This window comes from Mustela erminea, chromosome 13 (assembly GCF_009829155.1).
Source record: "Mustela erminea isolate mMusErm1 chromosome 13, mMusErm1.Pri, whole genome shotgun sequence".
Classification (NCBI taxonomy): Eukaryota; Metazoa; Chordata; class Mammalia; order Carnivora; family Mustelidae; genus Mustela; species Mustela erminea.
Window position 1 is genome coordinate 27,409,901 of NC_045626.1, and position 20,659 is coordinate 27,430,559.

At 40.9% G+C, this 20,659-nt stretch overlaps 1 protein-coding gene across 2 annotated transcripts in view; it reads left to right on the plus strand.

Moving 5' to 3' along the window:
- Positions 1–20,659, plus strand: part of EPG5 (ectopic P-granules autophagy protein 5 homolog) — a 105,851-nt gene that overhangs the window by 27,812 nt on the left and 57,380 nt on the right. For both annotated transcript variants that reach the window (XM_032309070.1, XM_032309071.1), the window contains 8 exons: positions 3,424–3,581; positions 4,677–4,831; positions 6,878–7,018; positions 11,758–11,922; positions 14,020–14,139; positions 14,786–15,045; positions 18,684–18,824; positions 20,298–20,442. In XM_032309070.1, the coding sequence (XP_032164961.1) occupies positions 3,424–3,581; positions 4,677–4,831; positions 6,878–7,018; positions 11,758–11,922; positions 14,020–14,139; positions 14,786–15,045; positions 18,684–18,824; positions 20,298–20,442 (1,285 nt within the window). The remainder of the gene's footprint in view (positions 1–3,423; positions 3,582–4,676; positions 4,832–6,877; positions 7,019–11,757; positions 11,923–14,019; positions 14,140–14,785; positions 15,046–18,683; positions 18,825–20,297; positions 20,443–20,659) is intronic.

The following is a 20,659-nucleotide window of genomic DNA, read 5'->3' on the forward strand; positions in this document are numbered from 1 at the left end:
CGAAAGTCATCGACTACAGTTAGATCTCTGACAATAATGTCTGAGTGCATTTCATCTGTTTCTTATCTTGGGCAAATTCATTGTCTTTAAGTTTCCTTATCTGTCATGGTGGACTGAAATGCTCTTTTTAAGATTTTTTTTTTCAATCTTAAAATAACCCGATTCTGATACCTCAGTGGTGTCATCCCTCAACTTTCGGGGAAGCCTTGAACAAGGTGTGAATTCTCTTTCCCACCTATCTCAGTGCCTAAGTGAGGCAGGGCAGGTGCTCAGTGCACAGCACAAATGATTTGCCCATTTTATTGTTCCAGTTGTCTTACCGTGAGGTTTCTCGTGGGTCCTGGGCCCCTGTGCTTGGCTGTGTAAATGCTGTCTTCTGGTCATGTTGTCTTTGTTGCTGCTTTTAGCCCGGGATACACTTGAGGGAGGGGCAGGGGCACAGTGGTGCCTCCTGCACTGTCTTCCCTGAGCATCTGGCCAAGTGTAGGAGCAAGTTCTGCCAAGCGTTATGCCCTCTGCTGGGAGATGTTTGCTGGCCTCCAGTCCACTCATGAGCTGCCAGCTCTTCCCCAGCTTTGCCTTCTTCTGAGGTGTCTGTGCTCCATCTTGCCATGATCTCTAACTTCAGCCCGTACTCATTGTGTGTTGTGTAGTGGCTTTGAGTCTTGCCTGCTATTTACTGGCACCTTGGGCCAGTCACCTAGTCTTTGTCTTCTCACTTTCCTCATTTATAAAATGGAGATGATGGTAATGATTCTGCCTTTTCCATCGACCTCATGGATATGTGCCCAGGATGAAATGCAGTAGTATATGGAAATACTTTTTAAATCATGAAGGACCTTTTGGATGTAGGTGGTGGTGGTTCTTTGTGGCTTCATATGAAGAATAGAGTAACTGCTCACTTACAGAAATATCAGAACCCCTTGACTAAGTCTTAAGCACTTTTAGGCACTCAGAAGGCATGGATCTAAAATATATAGAACTTGGGCTTAGATATTTATCTTTACTTGTTACTCATTCTATATTGTCCATAAATTTGGTGGTCTCATCGGGTTTACCAGATCCTGTGCAGAATCCTGCTGGGGGTCAGGAGTAGTCTTCGGTGTCTGATCTGTCACTTGTTCTTGTGGCCACTTAGCTGAGATGGAAAGCTCTCACCATAGTTACCAATTCCTAGAGTTGGAGCTGTGAACTCTTCTCCTGTAGCATTATACATGTAATTCACAAAGGCGGTCCTGTCATTTTAAACTTTAAAATATTGAGAACTGTTGTTCTTGAGTTTATTTTAGGAAAGAGATTACACAAGAATCAGATATTTAAAGCCATGATGACATTTAAATGTATTTGGCTTTCCAGTAGAAATTTCTGACAGTGGTTATCCCCCAACCCAAAGCAAAACAAAACCAAAGGACAGCAAAAACCTAAGCCAGACTTACTGCATAACTGCCATATGGGGGATTTCATGGCCTGAAATACACAGTCTCATGACATTACTTTTAAGGCCTCTGCAAATTCCTCTTATTGTTTTGGAATAAGTTATACAAGAGAGTCAGGTCCTATGTGAGGTGCTAGGATAATTATTTAATAAGACAGAAGCTTGGCCCAACTGAACTTAACAGTTTCTTTAGCCTTTGCTCAGGAGTCTAGCTACTGCTTTTCAGAATCTAGGTCAGTGGTGGTTTGGGCCACTAGTAGCGTGGTGATGGCACCTAGATGTGGGTCTGGCTTATACTATTTAATTTCTTATTCTTCTTCTCTCAGTAAGCTTTGTTTGTTTTTAATTGGTTAATTTGTAGGTTTGTCCAAAATACAGCAACAGTTTTGAGTGCTTCCCTGTTTTTAAAAGGATTTTTTTGAGATAAAATTCATATAACCCATTTTTAATGAGCATTTACTGAGAGTGCTGATTGTTTGCAAGATACTGGTTTAGGTAGGGGATAATTTGAATATAAGGCTCTAGGTTACATTTAAGTTTATTCAAAGATGAACAAAACCTGGTTTCTACTCTCAAATTGTTGTGGTTTGTATGTGTATGTAAATTACAGCAACTTGAGGCATTTCTCACTGTGTTGTTTGAGGAGCACTTAAGTCTGAGTCACCCAGGATGACTAGAACCTGAAAATTCTTGGGCCAGAGCTGTGACCTACAAAATCAGGATCTGTGTAGGCAGGCCTTGGAATCTGCATTTTCCACAGTCTCCTGGTTTTTTTGTCGTCGTCGTTTGTTTTTGTGTGTGTGTGTGAGTAAAGCAATTGAAGTTTATTAAATGAACATACAGAAAAAGCTTTCAAGAGTGAGAGGGGTCCCTGCAGGATTGCCACTGAGGGCCTTTATAGTTGGTCTTTTCTAGAAAGCTAACCAGGGAACTTACATTCTTTTTAACATCTCTATTGATACCAACATTGGGCAAGGACTAGTGATAACACCTTCAATGGCTTAACTTCCTTTTTAGGGTCTGGTTATTCTTTGTTGGTCATAGGTGATTATCATAAAAAAGACACCCACCCCACAGGCCTAGGGCAGGTGTCGGGTTTGTTCCATTATGCCTGGTTTCCCCACGCCTGCACATTTTTGGGATTTCTGTGAGCCTGATCACGTAGCCCCCTATTTATCTCTCCCTGCCTAGCCCTGCCTGTCCTTTACTCTTTTCTCCCCGCTAGAATAGTCTCCCTGTGATTTTTCTGCCCGCTCTGGTGTAAGAACCACCCATAAAGGGTATGATATTGCCAAAGTCAGGTATGGATGGAGTTGTGTAATAGTGCTGAGGAGGAAATCAGAGGAGGGCTATAGTTGGAGGGATGGCAGCTTGGAGGTATGAGATTCTTGCCGGGCTCATCCAGGAATGGTCTCATACTCTGCACGCAGCGAGGCCTCTGGTTAGAAACATGGGTCTGAGCTGTATAGTGGAAGCCTTTGAACGTGGGGCTGAGGAGTGTGAATTTCATCCAGTGATGAGTGGAGAGGCCCTGCAGGGTTTTTGATTCTCCTCCCTCTCATTGCACATGTGTCTGTGTGCACACTCGTACCCGCATGTAGACTCAGACACATACATCCGTATCTAAGCGCCTGTCACCCAGGCCTTAAAAAGATCTTTGGTTCAAAACACAGCTCTGCCTCCTATTACCCTTCCCGGGCCTTAGGAGCCTTACGGGTAAAGTGGGGAGAGTATCACTAGTAATACAGAGTGAGATGATCTGTATGGCGGCGTGATTAGAACAGAGCCTGACACAGACGAAGTTCCTGTGCGAGTCTTGCTGTTACTGTTACCCATCCTTGAGGTGTCAGTGGCCGAAGCATGTTAGAAAAATTGCTGTGTTGTGATTTAAGAACTTTTTTTTTCCTACTAGAGCAGGTCTGCCTGCTTTCTCAGTGTGGTGAAGTTGACTGATAAATGAAACTATTCCTACTCTTTAAAACACGCAGACTTGGCATTTGGCTGTTTATGTCGGAAATGCCCTTTGGGACGCTGTCGGTCCAGATGCTCTGGAAGCTCTTCTACCTCATGCACCAGGTGGAGAGTGGGAATCTGGAGAAGCTCTGCGTCGCTCTCCCGCCTGCTGAGTGCAAGAAGCAGCTCCAAGGTACAGTCTGGCCAGAGTGTGCCGCGCAGCTCTTTTCACCCTGTGTGCCTTCATGGCTTTATTCCTTTTATTTTTAGAAGGACTAAGAGAACATTTTACTCTGTATACTCGTATGTAATAATTTTGAAATTTGAAAGACTGCTTTATTGCTTTGACATATTAGAATGATAATTCCAGTTTTCATTATTCTTGAAATGCTCTGGGTAGTAATTTGGTATGATCCCAGCTCGGGGATGAGAAATGAAAATTGGGTTGTAAATGCCCCCATGGAGTTATTTTGAAAATACGGGACATTTGATGGACTACCTTTGATTTCTGAAATGTGTAAACACCTGGAAAGAAGTGTAGGCTTATTGCCTTCTTATTTTGCAAATTCCATCAGGGGAATGTGTTTTTTAACAAACTTTTTTTCAATCTTTCCCCTGTATCTTTGCCTTTGTAGCATTTAGTTTTCTGTCATGGATCCCAAAACTTTAGTGCCCCCTAGTGACAAAATAGTGTGTTGCGTACACTGCATCCTCGGAGAAGTTGGTAGAATGAACACACTGTATACTGTTTATCACATTTAGCAGTATTGCAGTCATGGCTGTAACTAATTTCTTGCCCCAGATTTTCATTTATAAGAAAATCTCTTTTGTTTGGAATGAATGCTTTGTTTTCACTGAGTGCTTTGCTAGTCCTAGCAGTTCTCATTAGTAAGGTTGTTATCATTCATTTGGCTGACAGTTAACTAAGTTGTTTCAGATGTGTCTTTGAAGGTGTCTCACCTGGTGAGAAAACCCACCACTAGTCACTAGTGTCATTTAATCTTCAACAACCTTTTAAGGCAGATGGAGAAACTGAGGCTTGGGGGTGTTAAGTGTTATCTTTGAGGCTACATTATATGTAGAGTTGGAATTTCATGTGGTCTCTGCCTTTTCCCCGGAAGCCTGTAGAAATCCATTCTGGAACAAAGAATCTTTTCTAATTATTATAAATATATTAAAAGATATTTCTAAATATCTTTTAATCTTATATCTCCTTTATCTCTGGGAGAGTGATTAAAAGTGTTATCTCTTCATTCTTTGTTCTAATTTTCTTGCCCTGAATTTGCAGACCCAGAACACTTTGTGAACTTTGAGAAGTGTCTTTCTTCCATGAATAGCTCAGAAGAGATTTGCCTTCTGACTACATTTGCTCAGATGGCTCAGGCCAGAAGAACCAATGTGGATGAAGACTTCATAAAAATTATTGTTCTGGAGATATATGAGGTTAGAATATTAAGTTTTAGAAGTCAGCTAAAATTTTTTTTCTTTGGGATGTTTTGATTCTTTTGGGATTGCTTTATAAAAAAAAATGTGACTAACTTGTACTGAGTATGGAAGGAGGTAGAAAATCAAACGAATATCATGTTGCTATAAGGAGTATAGAAAATACAAATCCTGCTCATTCCACTTCCCCTTACTCTCTTGACATTTGATGGGTGAGTTTCAGTGAGGAATAGACCATCTGGCACAGCCTGACACTTGCGGTTTTAACAGTGTCTGCTGCTGCTCTGCCCCACAACACTGCCAGTAACACGGAGGCCTGGTTTCTGAGCCATTTTATTTATTTGTAAAAAGATTTTATTTATTTATTTAGTGTGTAAGTGGGGGGAGGGGCAGAGGGTGAGGGAGTGAGAATATCAAGAGACACCCCAGTGAGCTCGGAGCCCGACACAGGGCTTGATCCCACAATCCCGAGATCATGACCTGAGCTGAAATCAAGAGTCAGGCGCATAACCAGTTGAGCCACCCAGGCGCCCCTGCTGAGCCAGTTTATATGAAATGGTGGAAAGAATACTGACGCTCACGAAGAAGACGTACGCTTGTTTTAACTCTGCTAGCAGTTGCCCATCTCACAGCTGGAAAGGTGCCTTTCCACTCTGGGCTCAGCTTCCTCAGCTATAAAATGACGAGGTGGGATGAGATCCTTGCCTTCTTCCACTAAGCCAACACTAAGGGAGGAAGAGAGTAGACTCTGGACCCTGAGTGTCTAGAGGCATAAGCCATATATTTAAAAAGATGCGCTTTTTCCATTTAGGGTGTCATTTATTTGTTTATTTTCATTAAAAAGTATTTCTTCCAAACTATTCAAGTAAATTTGAAGTCAAATTATGTTTGAAGAAGATTATCTGAGTTTATTACTTTCTCCCCAGTACCCTGGTTTGAGAATGATACCACTGGATGATCCAAAGTTCTTTTCCAGGATCAAATACTAGACTATTCAAACACTAGGCTATTGTACTTTGTACTTAGCGTGAAGTTAAGGCCTAAATCAGTCTGGTATGCCAGACTATCTTCATGATACGAGAATATTGCAGGGGGTTGGGAAAGACTGTTTTCATATACTGTAAGTGGTGTTCTCAAGGTCTTTTGTGAAAGTAACATTTTTGTTCTTGAGTGTTTCAAGGATGTTGGCCAGTACTTAGAGTAAAAATTACATTGTGTATTACATTCTGATTCTTCTTGTGTGTTTGTGTGTGTGTGTAAATGTGTGAAATTAAGGCAGCACTTAATCTTACTGAGATGCACTCTCACCTTTTTGTTATTTTTTGTTCTATTCTCTTGTATTTTTTAAAAAATCTGCTTGCCATTGACATCAATGGATTGCAGCCTGTACTTTGGAATATGTTTTTCAAGAGGCATTGGTGAACATTGCTATTTTAGAAGCTCTTGTCAGTGGGGATCTTATTTTGTAGGAGAAAATAGGTATTTCTATGAAATGCATTCTGATTTTTATCATTTTAGCAGGTTTTTTTTTTTTTAGATTTTATTTATTTATTTGACAGACAGAGATCACAAGGAGGCAGAGAAGCAGGCAGAGAGAGAGAGGAGGAAGGAGGCTCCCCGCTCAGAAGAGAGCCCAATGCGGGGTTCGATCCCAGGACCCTGGGATCATGACCTGAGCTGAAGGCAGAGGCTTTAACCCACTGAGCCACCCAGGCGCCCCTCATTTTAGCAGTTTTAAAGAAGTTTTTACATCAAAGGGTATAACATCAAAGGTATTTATAGCTACAGACAGACTTTGGGATGTATTTACTATGTGGGGCAGTTGGAGTTGTTGTTTTATAGTTGCTTCCCTGCCCCTTCTGACTCCTAGCCTCAGGATAGACGGTTTGCCCTCTGAAGGTCTGACATCTTCTTGAACATAGTGTGACCTGAGGCTTAGTGTGAGATTCTTTCTCGTTTGCTTGAAGACATCCTAAATGAAGTATGGAACTGTGTTTTGACTGACAATTGACTGAAAGTACCATTTCCACCTCCTCCCGCCTTTAGGTATCTTACGTCACCCTGTCCACCAGGGAGACTTTTTCAAAGGTTGGTCGAGAGCTCTTAGGGGCCATCACAGCTGTTCACCCTGAGATAATATCTATCCTTTTGGATCGAGTTCAAGACACCATTGACCAGGTGGGAATGGTAAGAGCAATGATTTTGTTTGTTTTGCTTTTTTTGTTTTGTTAAATCCTACACTCATGGAGCAATGAGAAAAATAGGTTGTTGGGAATGTCTGAATCACAGGCACGGCAGGGTCAAGAGAGCATGTGCTGTGTCCCGGGCTCTGCCACTCACTAGGCCTGCTTGGGGTTAGCGGCTTTGTACAAAAAGTCTGTAACCTCCCTAACAGGTCTTTCTTCCAACTGTAGTCTGTAGTTAATAACCGTTTGCATTTCAGAGTTTGTTTGGCTGTCATAATTTTTATGTTTTATACTTAGAAGAAGACAACCCTGATTAGGAAGAAAGGCCCTATTTACATCAGCCAAAAGCAAAATTAAAAGTGGTGATTTAGGTTGACTTCTGTCATTTGTCACAGCCCCTTTTGTAATCTTTGTCCATGTTAAAAACAGCTGTGTTGTGGTATAATTCATATGTCATACAATTAATCTGCTTAAAGCTTGTAAGCCAATGGCTTTTAGTATACTCACAGAGTTGTGCAGCCATCACCACTCTCAATTTTAGAACATTTTCATCACTTCAGAAAGAAACCACAAGGTCTTTAACTCTTACATTCTGTCTCTCCCTTCCTGGCAGCCTAAGCCATCACTAATGCGCCTTGTCTCTAGATTTGACTCTTCTGGACATTTTATTTTATTTTATTTTTATTTTTTAAAAAGATTATTTATTTATTTCTTTGACAGAGAGGTAGAGAGGGAACACAAGCAGGGGGAGTGGGAGAGGGAGAAGCAGGTTTCCCGCTGAGCAGAGAGCCCAAAGCAGGGCTTGATCCCAGAACCCTGGGATCATGACCTGAGCCAAAGACAGATGCTTAATGACTTAGCCACCCACGCGCCTCTCTTCTGAACATATTATATAAACAGAGTTATATGGTATGTGGTCTGTGACTGGCTGCTTTTACTTAGCGTAATGTTTTTCAGGTTCATCCGTGTTATAGCATGAGTCAGTGCTTTCTGCCTTTTGATGGCCAAATAATATTCCATTTTAGGCATGTGCCATTTTTAAAAACATGCACTTAATGAAAATCATCATCATCTGTAGGCTGTAATGTGTGACTTTTTCTAATGGCAGGGAGTCACGTATTATAACTTGAAGAGGAACATTTAAAGCACTTTTCTGTATGGTATTTGCAAAGGGCCCTTCTGTCTTGTAGTCACTGCATTATTCCTGTATGATAGATGACTGATAACTGTCATTGCTTTATCACATTCAAAAGTGGGCAAATTTCCAGTGAAAGACTGGTTCATGAGACACATTTTTTTCTAAATGAAGGATACATGACATACCATGCTTTCCTTGGAAGAGTACATGGTACTTTTTTTTACATTAAAAAATTTAGTGGTGGTAAATTATATGCAACATAAAATATACCATTTTAGCCCTTTTTAAGTTCAGAGACCTTATGTACATTCACATTGTTTTGCTGCCTACCGTCCCCATCATCCATCTGTAGAACTGTTTTCATCTTGCAAAACTGGAACTCAGTACCAGTTAACCAGGAAGTCTCCTTTCCCTCCATCCTCCTCTCTCCAGCGCTGGCAGCCAACATTCTACTCTCTCTAGGAGTTTGACTGGTCTGGGTACCTCATATAAGTGAAACCATCCAGTATTTCTCCTTTTTGACTAGCTTACTTTATTTAACATATTGTGGTCACTGTTTATGCTTGTCATAGCATGTGTCGGAATTTCCTTCCTTTTAAAGCCAGAATAATATTCTGTTGTAAGTATGGACAACATTTTGTTTGTCTGTTCATCTCTTGATGGGCACTCAGATTGATTCTTCCTTTTGGCTGCTGTGAATAATGTTGCTACGAATAGGAGAATACAGCTCTCTCTTTGAGATCATGCTTTCCATTCTTTTGGGGATATGCCCAGAAGTAGAATTGCTGGAACATAGGGTAATTCTGTTTATCAGTTTTTGAGGCACCACCATACTGTTTTCCATGCGGTAGTAGTAGTTTTTAAGGAAAGCATTGTAGCCCACTGTGATATGCTTATGTTGAGATGAAAGGCTTTTTATGTGCAATATACAGGAGCATGTTTTTGGTTGTTCAGTTTTGAGTGATTATCTAATGGGATGAGTCCCAAAGAAATATACATGGGGGAGGTGTCACAAGATTCTTCCCATTTGATTGAGCTCATTACTATTTTCTCTTAAGTGTTTTTCTGGTTTTGAGTACACTTAAATTTTAAATTCAGTCATAATACTTCAAGTAGTAAACTGTGCCCAGAGGTATATTAAACTGTAAAAATTGGGACCATTAGGTTTTTAGAGCACATCTTGTTAAAGATGCCTCTACTCTCTGTTTATACCTGTAGTTTTGCGCTCTGTGAATTTGCTGACATTTTTGGAGGAACTTGTTCAAACCCTCTATACTTTTAGATGAATAGGATAGCTTTGAAGATTTTTGTTGTCACCATGGGATAATCAGGAATCAGATCTAGCCCCAGAGTCTGGGAATGGTCTCTGGGTTCTAAACTGTTCTAGTTTTCACATGTTGAACTATTACTGTTCCCTGGCATAAAAGCCACTGAATCATGGTGTATTATTCTTGATATATGTTGATAGATTCAGTTTGATATTTTTTTTTGTTGAGGATTTTTACATGTATATTTATGAGGGTATTGATCTCTAGTTTGATTGTTATGTCTTCGTTAGGTTTTGATTTTAGGGTCATGTTGGCCTCATCATGTGAGTTGGGAAGCATTCCTTCTTCTTCTGTTTCTTTTAAGAGTTTTTTAAGATTGCTATTTATTCTAACTTGACTCTTTGATGGAGTTAACAATGAAATCATTTCGCCTTAGAGTTTTCTTTGTAGAAAACCCTTTGATAACAATTTGCATTTTTTAAACACACAGAGCTGTTCAGATTTTTATTTTTCCTTAGTCAGTTTTGGTAGGTTATGTTTTTAAAGGCATTTTCCAATTTCATCTAGCTAGTTGAATTTATTGGCATAGAGTTTTTGGTAATATTCCCTTGTTAACGTTTTAATGTCCCTAGGTCTTTCATGATAGTCACACTTTGATTCTTAGTGGACAGATACATGCTAAACCATAATTTTATCTAGCTGGGATAGATGTTTTTCTGGACAGATTTCATTGCTGTACTAACTGTTCTAGAACCATTATTTTGCCCTTTCTTTCAGATTCTCATGGGGTAAAGTAGGATTTTTCCATCTTTAAAATTATTATTTTACCATTTTATTGAGAATATTCAAGACCCTTATTAACAAGTCCTCATGAAAATTTAACAGTGAGTGCACACATACACACAAAGGAAAGATTTCTTTAAAACTGATTCTTTCTACTGTTCTTTCACATTTTGTTTTGCCTCTCATTGAGAGCAGTGCAGAAACCTGAAAAATACTAGTATGTATGTATGTTCTACATCTGTGTTGTCCAATACAGTAGCCACTAGGTACGTGTAACTATAGAGTCCTTAAAAGATGGCTAGTCCAAATTGAGGTGTCCTGTAAGTATAAACTACTCACTAGATTTCAAAGACTTCATATAGACAAAAGTATGTAACCTGTCTCAATAGTTTTGTGTAATGATTAGATGTTGATAACGTACTGGGTGTATGGGATTAAATGAAATATATTATTAAAATTAATTTTACTTGTTTAACTCTTAAAAATGTAGCTGTTAGAAAAATTAAAATTACATATTGACTTGCATTATGCTTCCATTGGCTAGCACTGTTCTAGACATTATAAAATGAATTGCTCTTCTGATCAGTCCCCCTTAAAGCAACTATTGAGTGAACCCAGATTTATCTTAATTTGCACACATGGATATGTTGTTCACAAAGTTGATGCTATAGACTTTTGTAAACAGGTTTTAAAAACTTTTTATTACAGAATCTTTCAGATCTCTATAAAAGAGAGAATAGGGTAATGGATCCCTTTGTCCCCATCATCCAGCTTCAACAGTTACCAACTCTTGGTCGATCTTATTTCCTCTTCACCTCCATCGAGTCCTTTCACTCCTCCCCAGATTGCTTGGAAGCTAACAGAAATATCTTTTTAAATGTCACAGAAGAAATAATTATTTTTTTATAGTTGACATGCAATATTATATTCATTTCAGGTGTGCAACATTGTGAATTGACAGTTGCATACATTATGAGATGCTTGCCATACACTAAATGTAGTCACCATCTGTCATTATACAAAGTGGTTATAATATCATTGAGCGTAATCCCTATCTGTAGTTCTCATCCCTGTGACTTATTTTATAACTGGAAGTTTGTACCTTTTTGCCCATCCCCTTACTCTCCTCCCCTCTGGCAACTACCAGTTTGTTCTCTGTATTTGAGTCTAGCTCTATTTTTTGTTTATTCAAATAATTATTTAATGTGCTAAATCTTATAAAATAAATGACTATTCCTCATTTATCATAGCTTTAAACTTGGTCTTGGTACTCTTAAATCTTTTTCTTAAATGGAAGTAAGCCAATTTATATATAATAAAAGATTAATGACCTTTACAAAGGGTAACAAAATGTACTTTTGGTGTATTACTGGTTTTAATACTTACTTCATTTGGTTGTGCATGATGTCCATTTCATTTGTCTAAAAATCAAACAAAACCTCACTTCCTTTTGGAAAAAAATTTTTTCAAGCAGTTTAATATAATATATTAAAGTAACACAGGATTGTTCTTAATTTTGATCTTAATTATTATCATTTTCTTTCAAATAAGGTTTCTTTATACTTGTTTAAAGAACTGCCTTTGTATCTCTGGAGACCATCTGCCTCTGAGATAGCAGTGATTCGGGATTGGTTATTGAATTATAACCTGACAATGGTGAAGAATAAATTGGCCTGCGTTATTCTAGAAGGACTGAATTGGGGATTTGGTGAACAGGTATGTGTTAAAACCATCCTCTAGAGACTGGAGGTTCTATACACATCGGTTTTAAGAAAACATTTTCTCAAAATGTAAACATTTTCAGTTATCATTTGCAAGGTCTGCAAATTCTGTTAGCTGTGTCAGAGTTTAGGGTCTTTTCTTTTCTTTTTTTTTTTTTTTTTAAAGATTTTTATTTATTTATTTGACAGAGAGAGATCACAAGTAGGCAGAGAGGCAGGCAGAGAGAGAGGAGGAAGCAGGCTCCCTGCTGAGCAGAGAGCCCGATGTGGGACTCGATCCCAGGACCCTGAGATCATGACCTGAGCCGAAGGCAGCGGCTTAACCCACTGAGCCACCCAGGCGCCCCTAGGGTCTTTTCTTTAATTCTGTTTTGCAGAGTGACCATCCCTTAAATGAAGATAAATTGTTCCATGGTGAAAATTCTTAACTTTTTCCTTAGACCATTTGTATCTGTTGTGTTCTCTTTAGCTGTTTACTGAAGTTCCTCCTCCTTTCCTCTCCTGCATTTTGTCTCACATGTCACTGCCACATTTGTTACCTGAAACACTGTGCATTGGTTAAGAACCTGCACTCACAGCCAGCCTGCATGCCTGGGTTCCGTTCCCAGCTCTGCCACCTCCTGGCTATGTGACCCTGAATGCATCCTGAACTCTCAGGGCTTCAGCTGGTCATCCGTCAGCATTGATAAGAGCATGCTTACCTTGTAGGGTGGTTGTAAGCATTCAGCAAGTTAGGAAAAGCAGAACATTTAGGACAATTCTTGGTGCACATTAAGTACTCAGCAGTGGTAGTTTTTGTTAATAATAGTTTATTAATAGCTTTATTAATAATAGTTTATTATTATTCAGAGTTTGCTACCTATCATATTTATCATATGTCTCCAAAGATTCCATGTCAATGATTTTAATTGTTAAAACTTGCCTTCCTCTTTACCCTAGACCTTACTAGTTAGCTCCTAGAGCAGAATGTTTCGATATGATACAGGGAAAATGGAAGAGAACTCAGCCCTCTCTGCCTGCCAGCTTTTGTTCTGAGCAAATCATTTAGTCCTCATAGCCGTCTTGTGAGGTTTGCATGAACTTGACCCTTCTTGTACAGATGAGAAAACAGGAGCCAGGCAGCTCTTCTCCCTGGGTGTTCCTAGCTACCTGGGTCTGCCCCTGGGTCCGTTTGGAGCTTCTCCCACTCCAGTGCTGGTGGGTGAGCGCTATAGGGGGTTGTCTTCCATCTTCACGTTTTCTGATTTGTGAGTAGACCCTCCCTTCTCCCAGGGCTTCCTCTCCCACCAGGCTGTGTGAAGACCTCCTTGTGAGAGTCTCTATGATCCTTTGTTAGTTAGAAAAGTCATCTTCCATTAAAGGATTAAGAAATGTATTTCTTCAGGTTGCAAGCAAGATTGGATGGGAAATTCGATAGGCAAATTCAAGTTTCTGAAGGAATATTTTATCTGTGTTGTTGAGTATCTTTTTTTTTTAAGATTTATTTATTATTTATTTATTTAGAGAACGCACCCATGTGTATGTGATGGGGGAGAAGCGCCGGGTGCAGATGGGGCAGAGGGAGAGGGGGAGAGAAACTCAAGCAGAGACCCTGAGATCATGACTTGAGCTGAAATCAAGATGCTTAAGTGACTGAGCCCACCCAGGTGCCCCTGTGTTGTTGAGCATCTTACATATTTTCCACTGATGATAGAATAATGAAAAGAAGTATAGACTTAATTTATTAAATATTTTCCTATTTAATAATAATTGAACAATTTCCCAGTTTGTGGCAATGCCTTTAAACTTGTAACCCAAAGACTTTATAGAGCTGCTAGAGTGGGGAGAGGGGAGTTACATTCAAAGATATGTTTGATACCTGGGGTCCGAGATGAGTGAGTTTCAAACCTGTGTAAGTGCAGTATAATCGTTCTTTAAGATTTCAGCGTCTTTTCCTATTGTCATAACTTAATTGTTAGGGGATGTAATTTGTGGAAAGCTCAAGTTCTATATCCAAGATTCTTCTTTACTACTTTTCTTAGTCGTTTTGTTCAAGGGTATGTTAAAGAAAAAATCAAGATGGCATGTTTGTGATTATTTTTCTCCTGCAAAGGGTACCCTTCATTTGGATCGAGCAGTCCATGCTGAAGTGGCTTTAATGATTCTCGAAGCATACCAGAAATACCTTGCACAGAAGCCATATGCCGGGCTTCTTTCTGAAAGTATGAAGCAGGTATTTCCTTTTCTTATATATGGAGAACATCTTTATTTGTAAGTGGCCTGGGTGGATACAGTTACAATGTTTACCCTTAGATTGCCTAAGAACATCTGGCAATTTAAGAGATTGAAATTGAATTCTTTGGTTGGATAAAGATTTTCCTTTGAGAAGTAGCCTACATATGACCATTTTAGTATTGTGGAGATCCACGTGAGCTATAGCTGGCAGGTACTGGCTCAGGGGAATGGACCGTTCAATCAGGAACTTTGCAAACCAGGTTGTTAACCTATTGGTATCTTGAAACTGACCATGGTGGGAGTTTTTACAGGACCAAAATTGACAAACCCTGTAAAGGATCTCCCAGGCTCCAGCTGGTTGTTAAAACTTACTTATCGTCACAGCATTTGTTGTGTACCAACTTTCGAATTATTACTCCTTTGCTTGCACTGACTCAGATCAGGTTCACAAAGTGACTAGCAGGTGAGCGGAAGTGGTCAGTTGTGAGAAATTGCTTTAATTGAGTGCTGCAAACACTGAGTAGGGGTAAATAGTATGTCCTCTCTTTTGAGGACGTTGTTGATCACAGAAGAAAATGGGCGGGGAAGCTTACTGATTTAATTTGTATGTGACTAATGTGGTTTAAAATAAATAATTGTTTTAGGTTTCATATTTGGCCAGTATTGTTCGATATGGAGAGACACCTGAGACCTCATTTAACCAGTGGGCCTGGAACTTGATCTTGAGGTTAAAACTGCACAAAAATGACTGTGGAATACAGCAGAATTGTCCAACTGTTCCCTTCTCCAGCACTGTGCCTGACATGACAGAGTCACCCACGTTTCATCCTCTCTTGAAAGCTGTTAAGGCGGGCATGCCCATTGGCTGTTATCTGGCCTTAGCTATGACCGCCGTGGGCCACAGGTACAGTGTGGGCTGAACCCCTAGGGTTGCTGAACCTTAGTCAATGATTCTGGATCTCATTTTGCACATCCCAAGGTCTCAGACCTCCATCAAACCTATCCAAGGGTGATCAGGACCAAATTATAAGCCTTATAAATGGCTTCTTCAGGGGAAATGCTGCCCAAATTCATATAAGATATACTTGTATCAGAGAGTCACCTCGTAGAGTATGGAGTGGGTATGCCTCTTCACAAGAATGGAATGTTCATGTCAGCAGTAGGTGTTTTCTCTTCCTTGGAATAGAGAGCATATAAAAATAATTGGCCATCCATACTGCATTTTGTTTAAAGTGATGGCAGCCCAGCTTCTCTGCTATAAGGCTAAACCGGCCCAGGGGAAGGAAATTTCCTGATCACGTCACATGTCTCTCTGTCATGAATCCAGAGTTGTCTCTGTTTCTTCCACTGGAGCATTTGCCACACTGTGTTGTAGTTGTCTGTTCAGTCTTCTCGGATCGTCTGTGAGGTCCTAACCTCACGAACCATGTTTCTCTTGTGTTACCATTTCATTCCTACTACTGATGATGGCTGTAGCTGGTGCCGTAAGTAGCTGGTGCAGAGAGTAAGTGAATGAGTTATTAATTGGTTAAAAATCATTTTATTTATTTATTTTAAAGATCGTTTTCCTACGGTATATTAATTTTTTCTAGCCTACCTGTTTTTCTTTTTTTTTTTTTTTTTAAAGATTTTATTTATTTATTTGACAGAGAACACAAGTAGGCAGAGAGGCAGGCAGAGAGAGAGGAGGAAGCAGGCTCCCTGCTGAGCAGAGAGCCCGATGCGGGACTCGATCCCAGGACCCTGAGATCATGACCTGAGCCGAAGGCAGTGGCTTAACCCACTGAGCCACCCAGGCACCCATAGCCTACCTGTTTTTCTAAAATCTCTTTCACCTCCACACTTTCTGGTTCACACATTTCAGGCTCACTGTGATATCTCGTTAGCATCCCAATTTCAACATCTTGTTTCACATTACATATATTTTTGGTGAGTTGCTGGCTGTCCTATCAGTTGTTTGTGCTCTGAAGTGGGAGAGATTCAGAATCGGTAGTTAGCTGCCTTCAGGCTGCTGGCATTTCAGTGGAGCTGGTGTACAGAAAGCAATTGGCGCTGAGGATGTGACCGTTGGCTGGCTGAGGTTGGTAGAGCGATGCTCCGCCGCCCTGGCTGCTCTTTACAGTGCTGTCTGGAGTGATTCTAAAGCTACCTGGATGGGGAAGAGGGTGAGAATCCAAATCTCATTGGCCTGGGGGCCAGATTATTCTAAGGTCCAGCCTGGATTGGGAAGGAATTTCAAGGAAGGAGAGATCATGAGTGCAGGATACCTACATGGAGGAGCTAAGCTTTGGGGAGGAGTCTTAAGTAGAGAAGGCGTCCGAGGCTGGGGCCAGAGTGGTGACGCTCACCCGCTCCAGGTGACCAGTGCCCCTAATGTGGAAGATTCAGCCACAGGCCTTGCCCCGCCCCCTCACTCCCCGCAGCACCTGTGCACTCCGAGCCCCACCCTTACTGTACCGCAGTGAGGTGGTGTCTCTCGCTCCTCTCGTGCACTCCATGCTCCTTGAGGGCGGGCATTGTCTTGTCATGTGCGGATCTCCGCAGCTTGGAGTAGGAGGTGCTTGGCTGCACGAACTTGGGAGGGAGCAGCGGGTGTCTGAGTGAGGAGGAGGGAGGTGCGGGGTGACGAGGAAGCACCTCTGACTGAAGCCCATGCTTCACATTAGGGAGCGGAGGTGACTGGGTGGGTGAGGACGGCCCAGCTGTGATGGACAGATGTGAAAGTCCGGTGGAGGAGGGTAGAACTGATCCACTGGGATGAGGAGAGATGTTACACAGGTGCTTTGGAAGGCACTCTGCATTTTTCCAGTAACTGTAGTGTCATTTGCTAGGTCCAGTTTCCGGTATCTCAGGTTCCTCATCTCTAAAACGGGAGTCATGACAGTACTAGACTTGATGAGCCTTGAATGAGCGGTAATACATGTGGATTCTGAGTGTAGCGCTCTGACCTTAATCTTTCAGGATTTCTCACATGTCTTGTATTCCTTCTGGGACCGCCATCTCCTTGTTCGCTGATGCTACCACGGGTCTATTTGCTTGGTGCTGATTACTGAATGCCTAATGGGAGTGAAGATGAGAATAAAGTGTTTCTCTTTGGGCCGCCATGGTAGTCAGGGATGTATATATACTAGAACTAGCTTGAAACAATCTCACGAATGTGCTTGGGATTGGGGACGGAGTGTGCAGGGATGTGAGTTGTGCATGAATATGGCATCACGTAGTACAGAGAACAATAGGCAGAGAAGTCACCCAGAATCTTTCTCACCCTAACGAAACATTTTTTTTTTCTGTTGGTTTTTAATCCAGTATTTCTTCCTTTGATGTTTTTTAGAGTTATAATGTATGCATAATTTTGTATATCCTTTGTTTCTCATTCTGATATTACAGACATTTTCCTGTGGCATAATCTTTGTGCTGTTACTTTTATTTTTTGAGAGGACATTTTACCCTAGAATTAAGGCAGTATAATAAAACTATAGAAGTAGGAAGATGGGAGAAAGAGCCACTTACTTCTGCTTCTCCAGCACAATGACCATTTTGGCGTGACACCATCCCTGTGTTTTTTTCCTTCTATATGATTCTTTATTAGTTGTTGTTCACTCCCCTGCCCCCCAGCATCAGTATAGTAGAATTTTTCCATGTTGCCCTTGGATATCATATGCATTCTTTTTGAAGATTTTATTTATTTTATTTTTTAGATAGAGAGAAAGAGAGGGAGAGAGTGCCAGTGCGGGGGAGGAACAAATGCAGGGGGGAAAGAATCTTAAATTGTGCTGAGCACGGAATCCCATTTGGGGCTCGATCTCACTCTGAGATCATGACCTGAGCTGAAACCAAGAGTCAGATGTTTAACCAACTAAGCCACCCAGGTGCCCCTTGTATGCATTGTTTTTATGTGATGTAATAATATTTGCATTGAATGGATTTTTCTGAAATTCACATAATCATTTCTGCTTCTTGAATTTGTGTTTTTAAATTTTGAAAAGTGCATCTTTACGTGACTCATCTGTCATATTTTTCTCCACCTTTGAGATTATTTCTTAAAGATAGGTTTTCTGAAGTGAGTCAAAGAATAGATAAATTAGTTTCAGAAGAATTTTGCCAGCTTATACTAACAGAGTGAACTTACTTCTGAATCTTCCCTTTGCTCTCATACCTTGTGGAAATATGCAGACAGTGAGAGCCCCATGGCTCTTAGAAGAAACACCATTTGGGAAGTAAAATTAGGTAGTGGCCAGTGCTCTGGATTGGAAATTTGCAAACCTAGGTACTCATTTTGGCCTTGCACTAGGAAATTATGTGAATTTGGGCATGAATACCTCGCTATTCTCATCTATAAAGTAAAAATACAGATGAAATGTTAAATTCCTTTGTATTTCCCGAGTCCCAGTGCTGGTATTTCTGTGTGAAGTTAGGCTATGCGCAACATGTGTTGGAGACCTGAGATCATCTGGGTGGCAAGTTGGCTGATGGCCCATTGGAAGAAAAGCATTTCCTGAATTGGCAACCTTGACTGCTCATTGCCTTTGTCTCTTTCCATAGCATCGAGAAGTTCTGTGCAGAAGGCATCTCACTGTTGGGAATTCTGGTCCAGTCGAGGCATTTGAGAACAGTGGTTCATGTCCTGGATAAGATCCTGCCTTTGTTCTACCCTTGCCAGTATTACCTTCTGAAGAACGAGCAGTGAGTAGAATACAGCCCAGGGAGGACCGACGACTGTGTTTTCAAGTAAAGTAGGGAATGATGTGATTTGGTAGTGTATTTTTTAGGAGGCAGAAAACTTCCTGCCCAGTTTAGAATGCAGGTTGATGAACAGTGACTCTTAATAATGATTCCAGTTGATGAATAGTGACTCTTAATAATGATTCCAGTTTATTTTCATGAGAGATATTTCCCTTTCTTACTTAATTTTAGATTGCTTGTAGCTTATTAGTATTTGACAAAGCGGTTGTTTCCACGAAACCTGCTGACATTGAGCAGCAAATGGCTTTGCCATTGTAGCAGTAGTGAAACACATTGCTTTTCATTGTCTGCAGTATTACAGACAGATGAGATACATAGGAAGGTTCTCATCACACGGGACATTGATAATCTTGTGGAGAAAACAAGATTTTTGAGGTAATTACAAAGTCATGAAGCAAGACCATGCTGTGTGTATAGGTTGCATTTGCATATGGGTAAAAGTATATGGGATTTATAGTAAAAGAAATAGCTGGTTGGGAGGGAGGGAATTAAGGATAGGGTTTTAATCAAGATTCTTAATTGAACATGATAAAAATCCAGTGCACACTGGTTTCACCAAGAAGGGCATATATTGGCTCATGTAATTGGGGAAAAAGCTCATGATAACATCAGGTGATTCTATTCTAAAGTGGTAGTTCTCAGCCAGGGGTGATTTTGACCTTCAGAGGATATTGGGTAATGTCTAGAGATGATTTTGGTTGTCACATCCTGGTCGGGGGTGGAGTAGGAGGCAATAGGTGGTTGAGCAAGGGGATGGTTGAGGGGAAGGGATGGAGGCTTAGTGGGTTAGGTATATTTTAGATGGCGGGAGGGGTCAGGAAGTGTCCTTTGGGGAAAGGACATCGTAAATGAGATGCGCGGGGAATGAGTAGGAGTTTGCCAGGTTGGGTGTTGGGGAGTGTTTCAGGGAGAAAACCCAGACAAAACAGAGGAGAGAGGAGGGAGTCGGTACATCCAGGGAACCGAGGGCACTTCCTGACTAATTGTGGTGGGACACCCCCGACATGTGCCCTTATACCAACCACCTTGTATGAAGGTGACACCCAGTACCAGATTGTGATGATTTCCTAAACATCTCAGCTTTTGTGAGGGTGGAGAGTGGGGAGGGGATAAAGGGGCCCTTGGGATGTTGTTCCTCTGATGCTCTTTAATATGTGCATGTTTGTATGTCTTGGATCTATGTGTTCACTGTACTTCTGCAGGTAGATAGAATTCCTTTTAACCCACCTTAAATTTGAAAACTTCATTCTTCTGAAATTCTCGAAGATTTATTGAAATCCCTAAGTAGAACTTTGATCTGGGATCAGTTTTAATATTTTAATATTTTTCTGTTTCCTCATAAGTAATTAGCTACTGGAAACTTTATTGACTTCTGATTAGAAGGTCAAATGTGTTGTCCTTCATTCCTGGCAGGTTCCTGTCACACCTCCTCCTGTTCCTGCACTTGGACAGCGGTGTCCCTCAGGGTGTCACACAGCAGGTCACCCACAAGGTGGCACAGCACCTGACAGGAGCCAGCCATGGGGACAACGTGAAGCTTCTCAACAGCATGATCCAGGTCAGGCCCCTAGGAAGCTCCCACATCTACGCTGGCCCATCTTCCCCGTCGGGCACCCTGCTATTAGCACAGCTGAGTGTTGGTCATTTCAAAGCACTTGGCACAGTGTTTTTGGCCAAGAACATCAGCAGATTTGGGCTTTGCAGTGGAAGTAGTTATTTTGTTGGTGTCTTAAAAATGGGAGACTGACTCTTACCTCCACATGACCTAAGCCCTT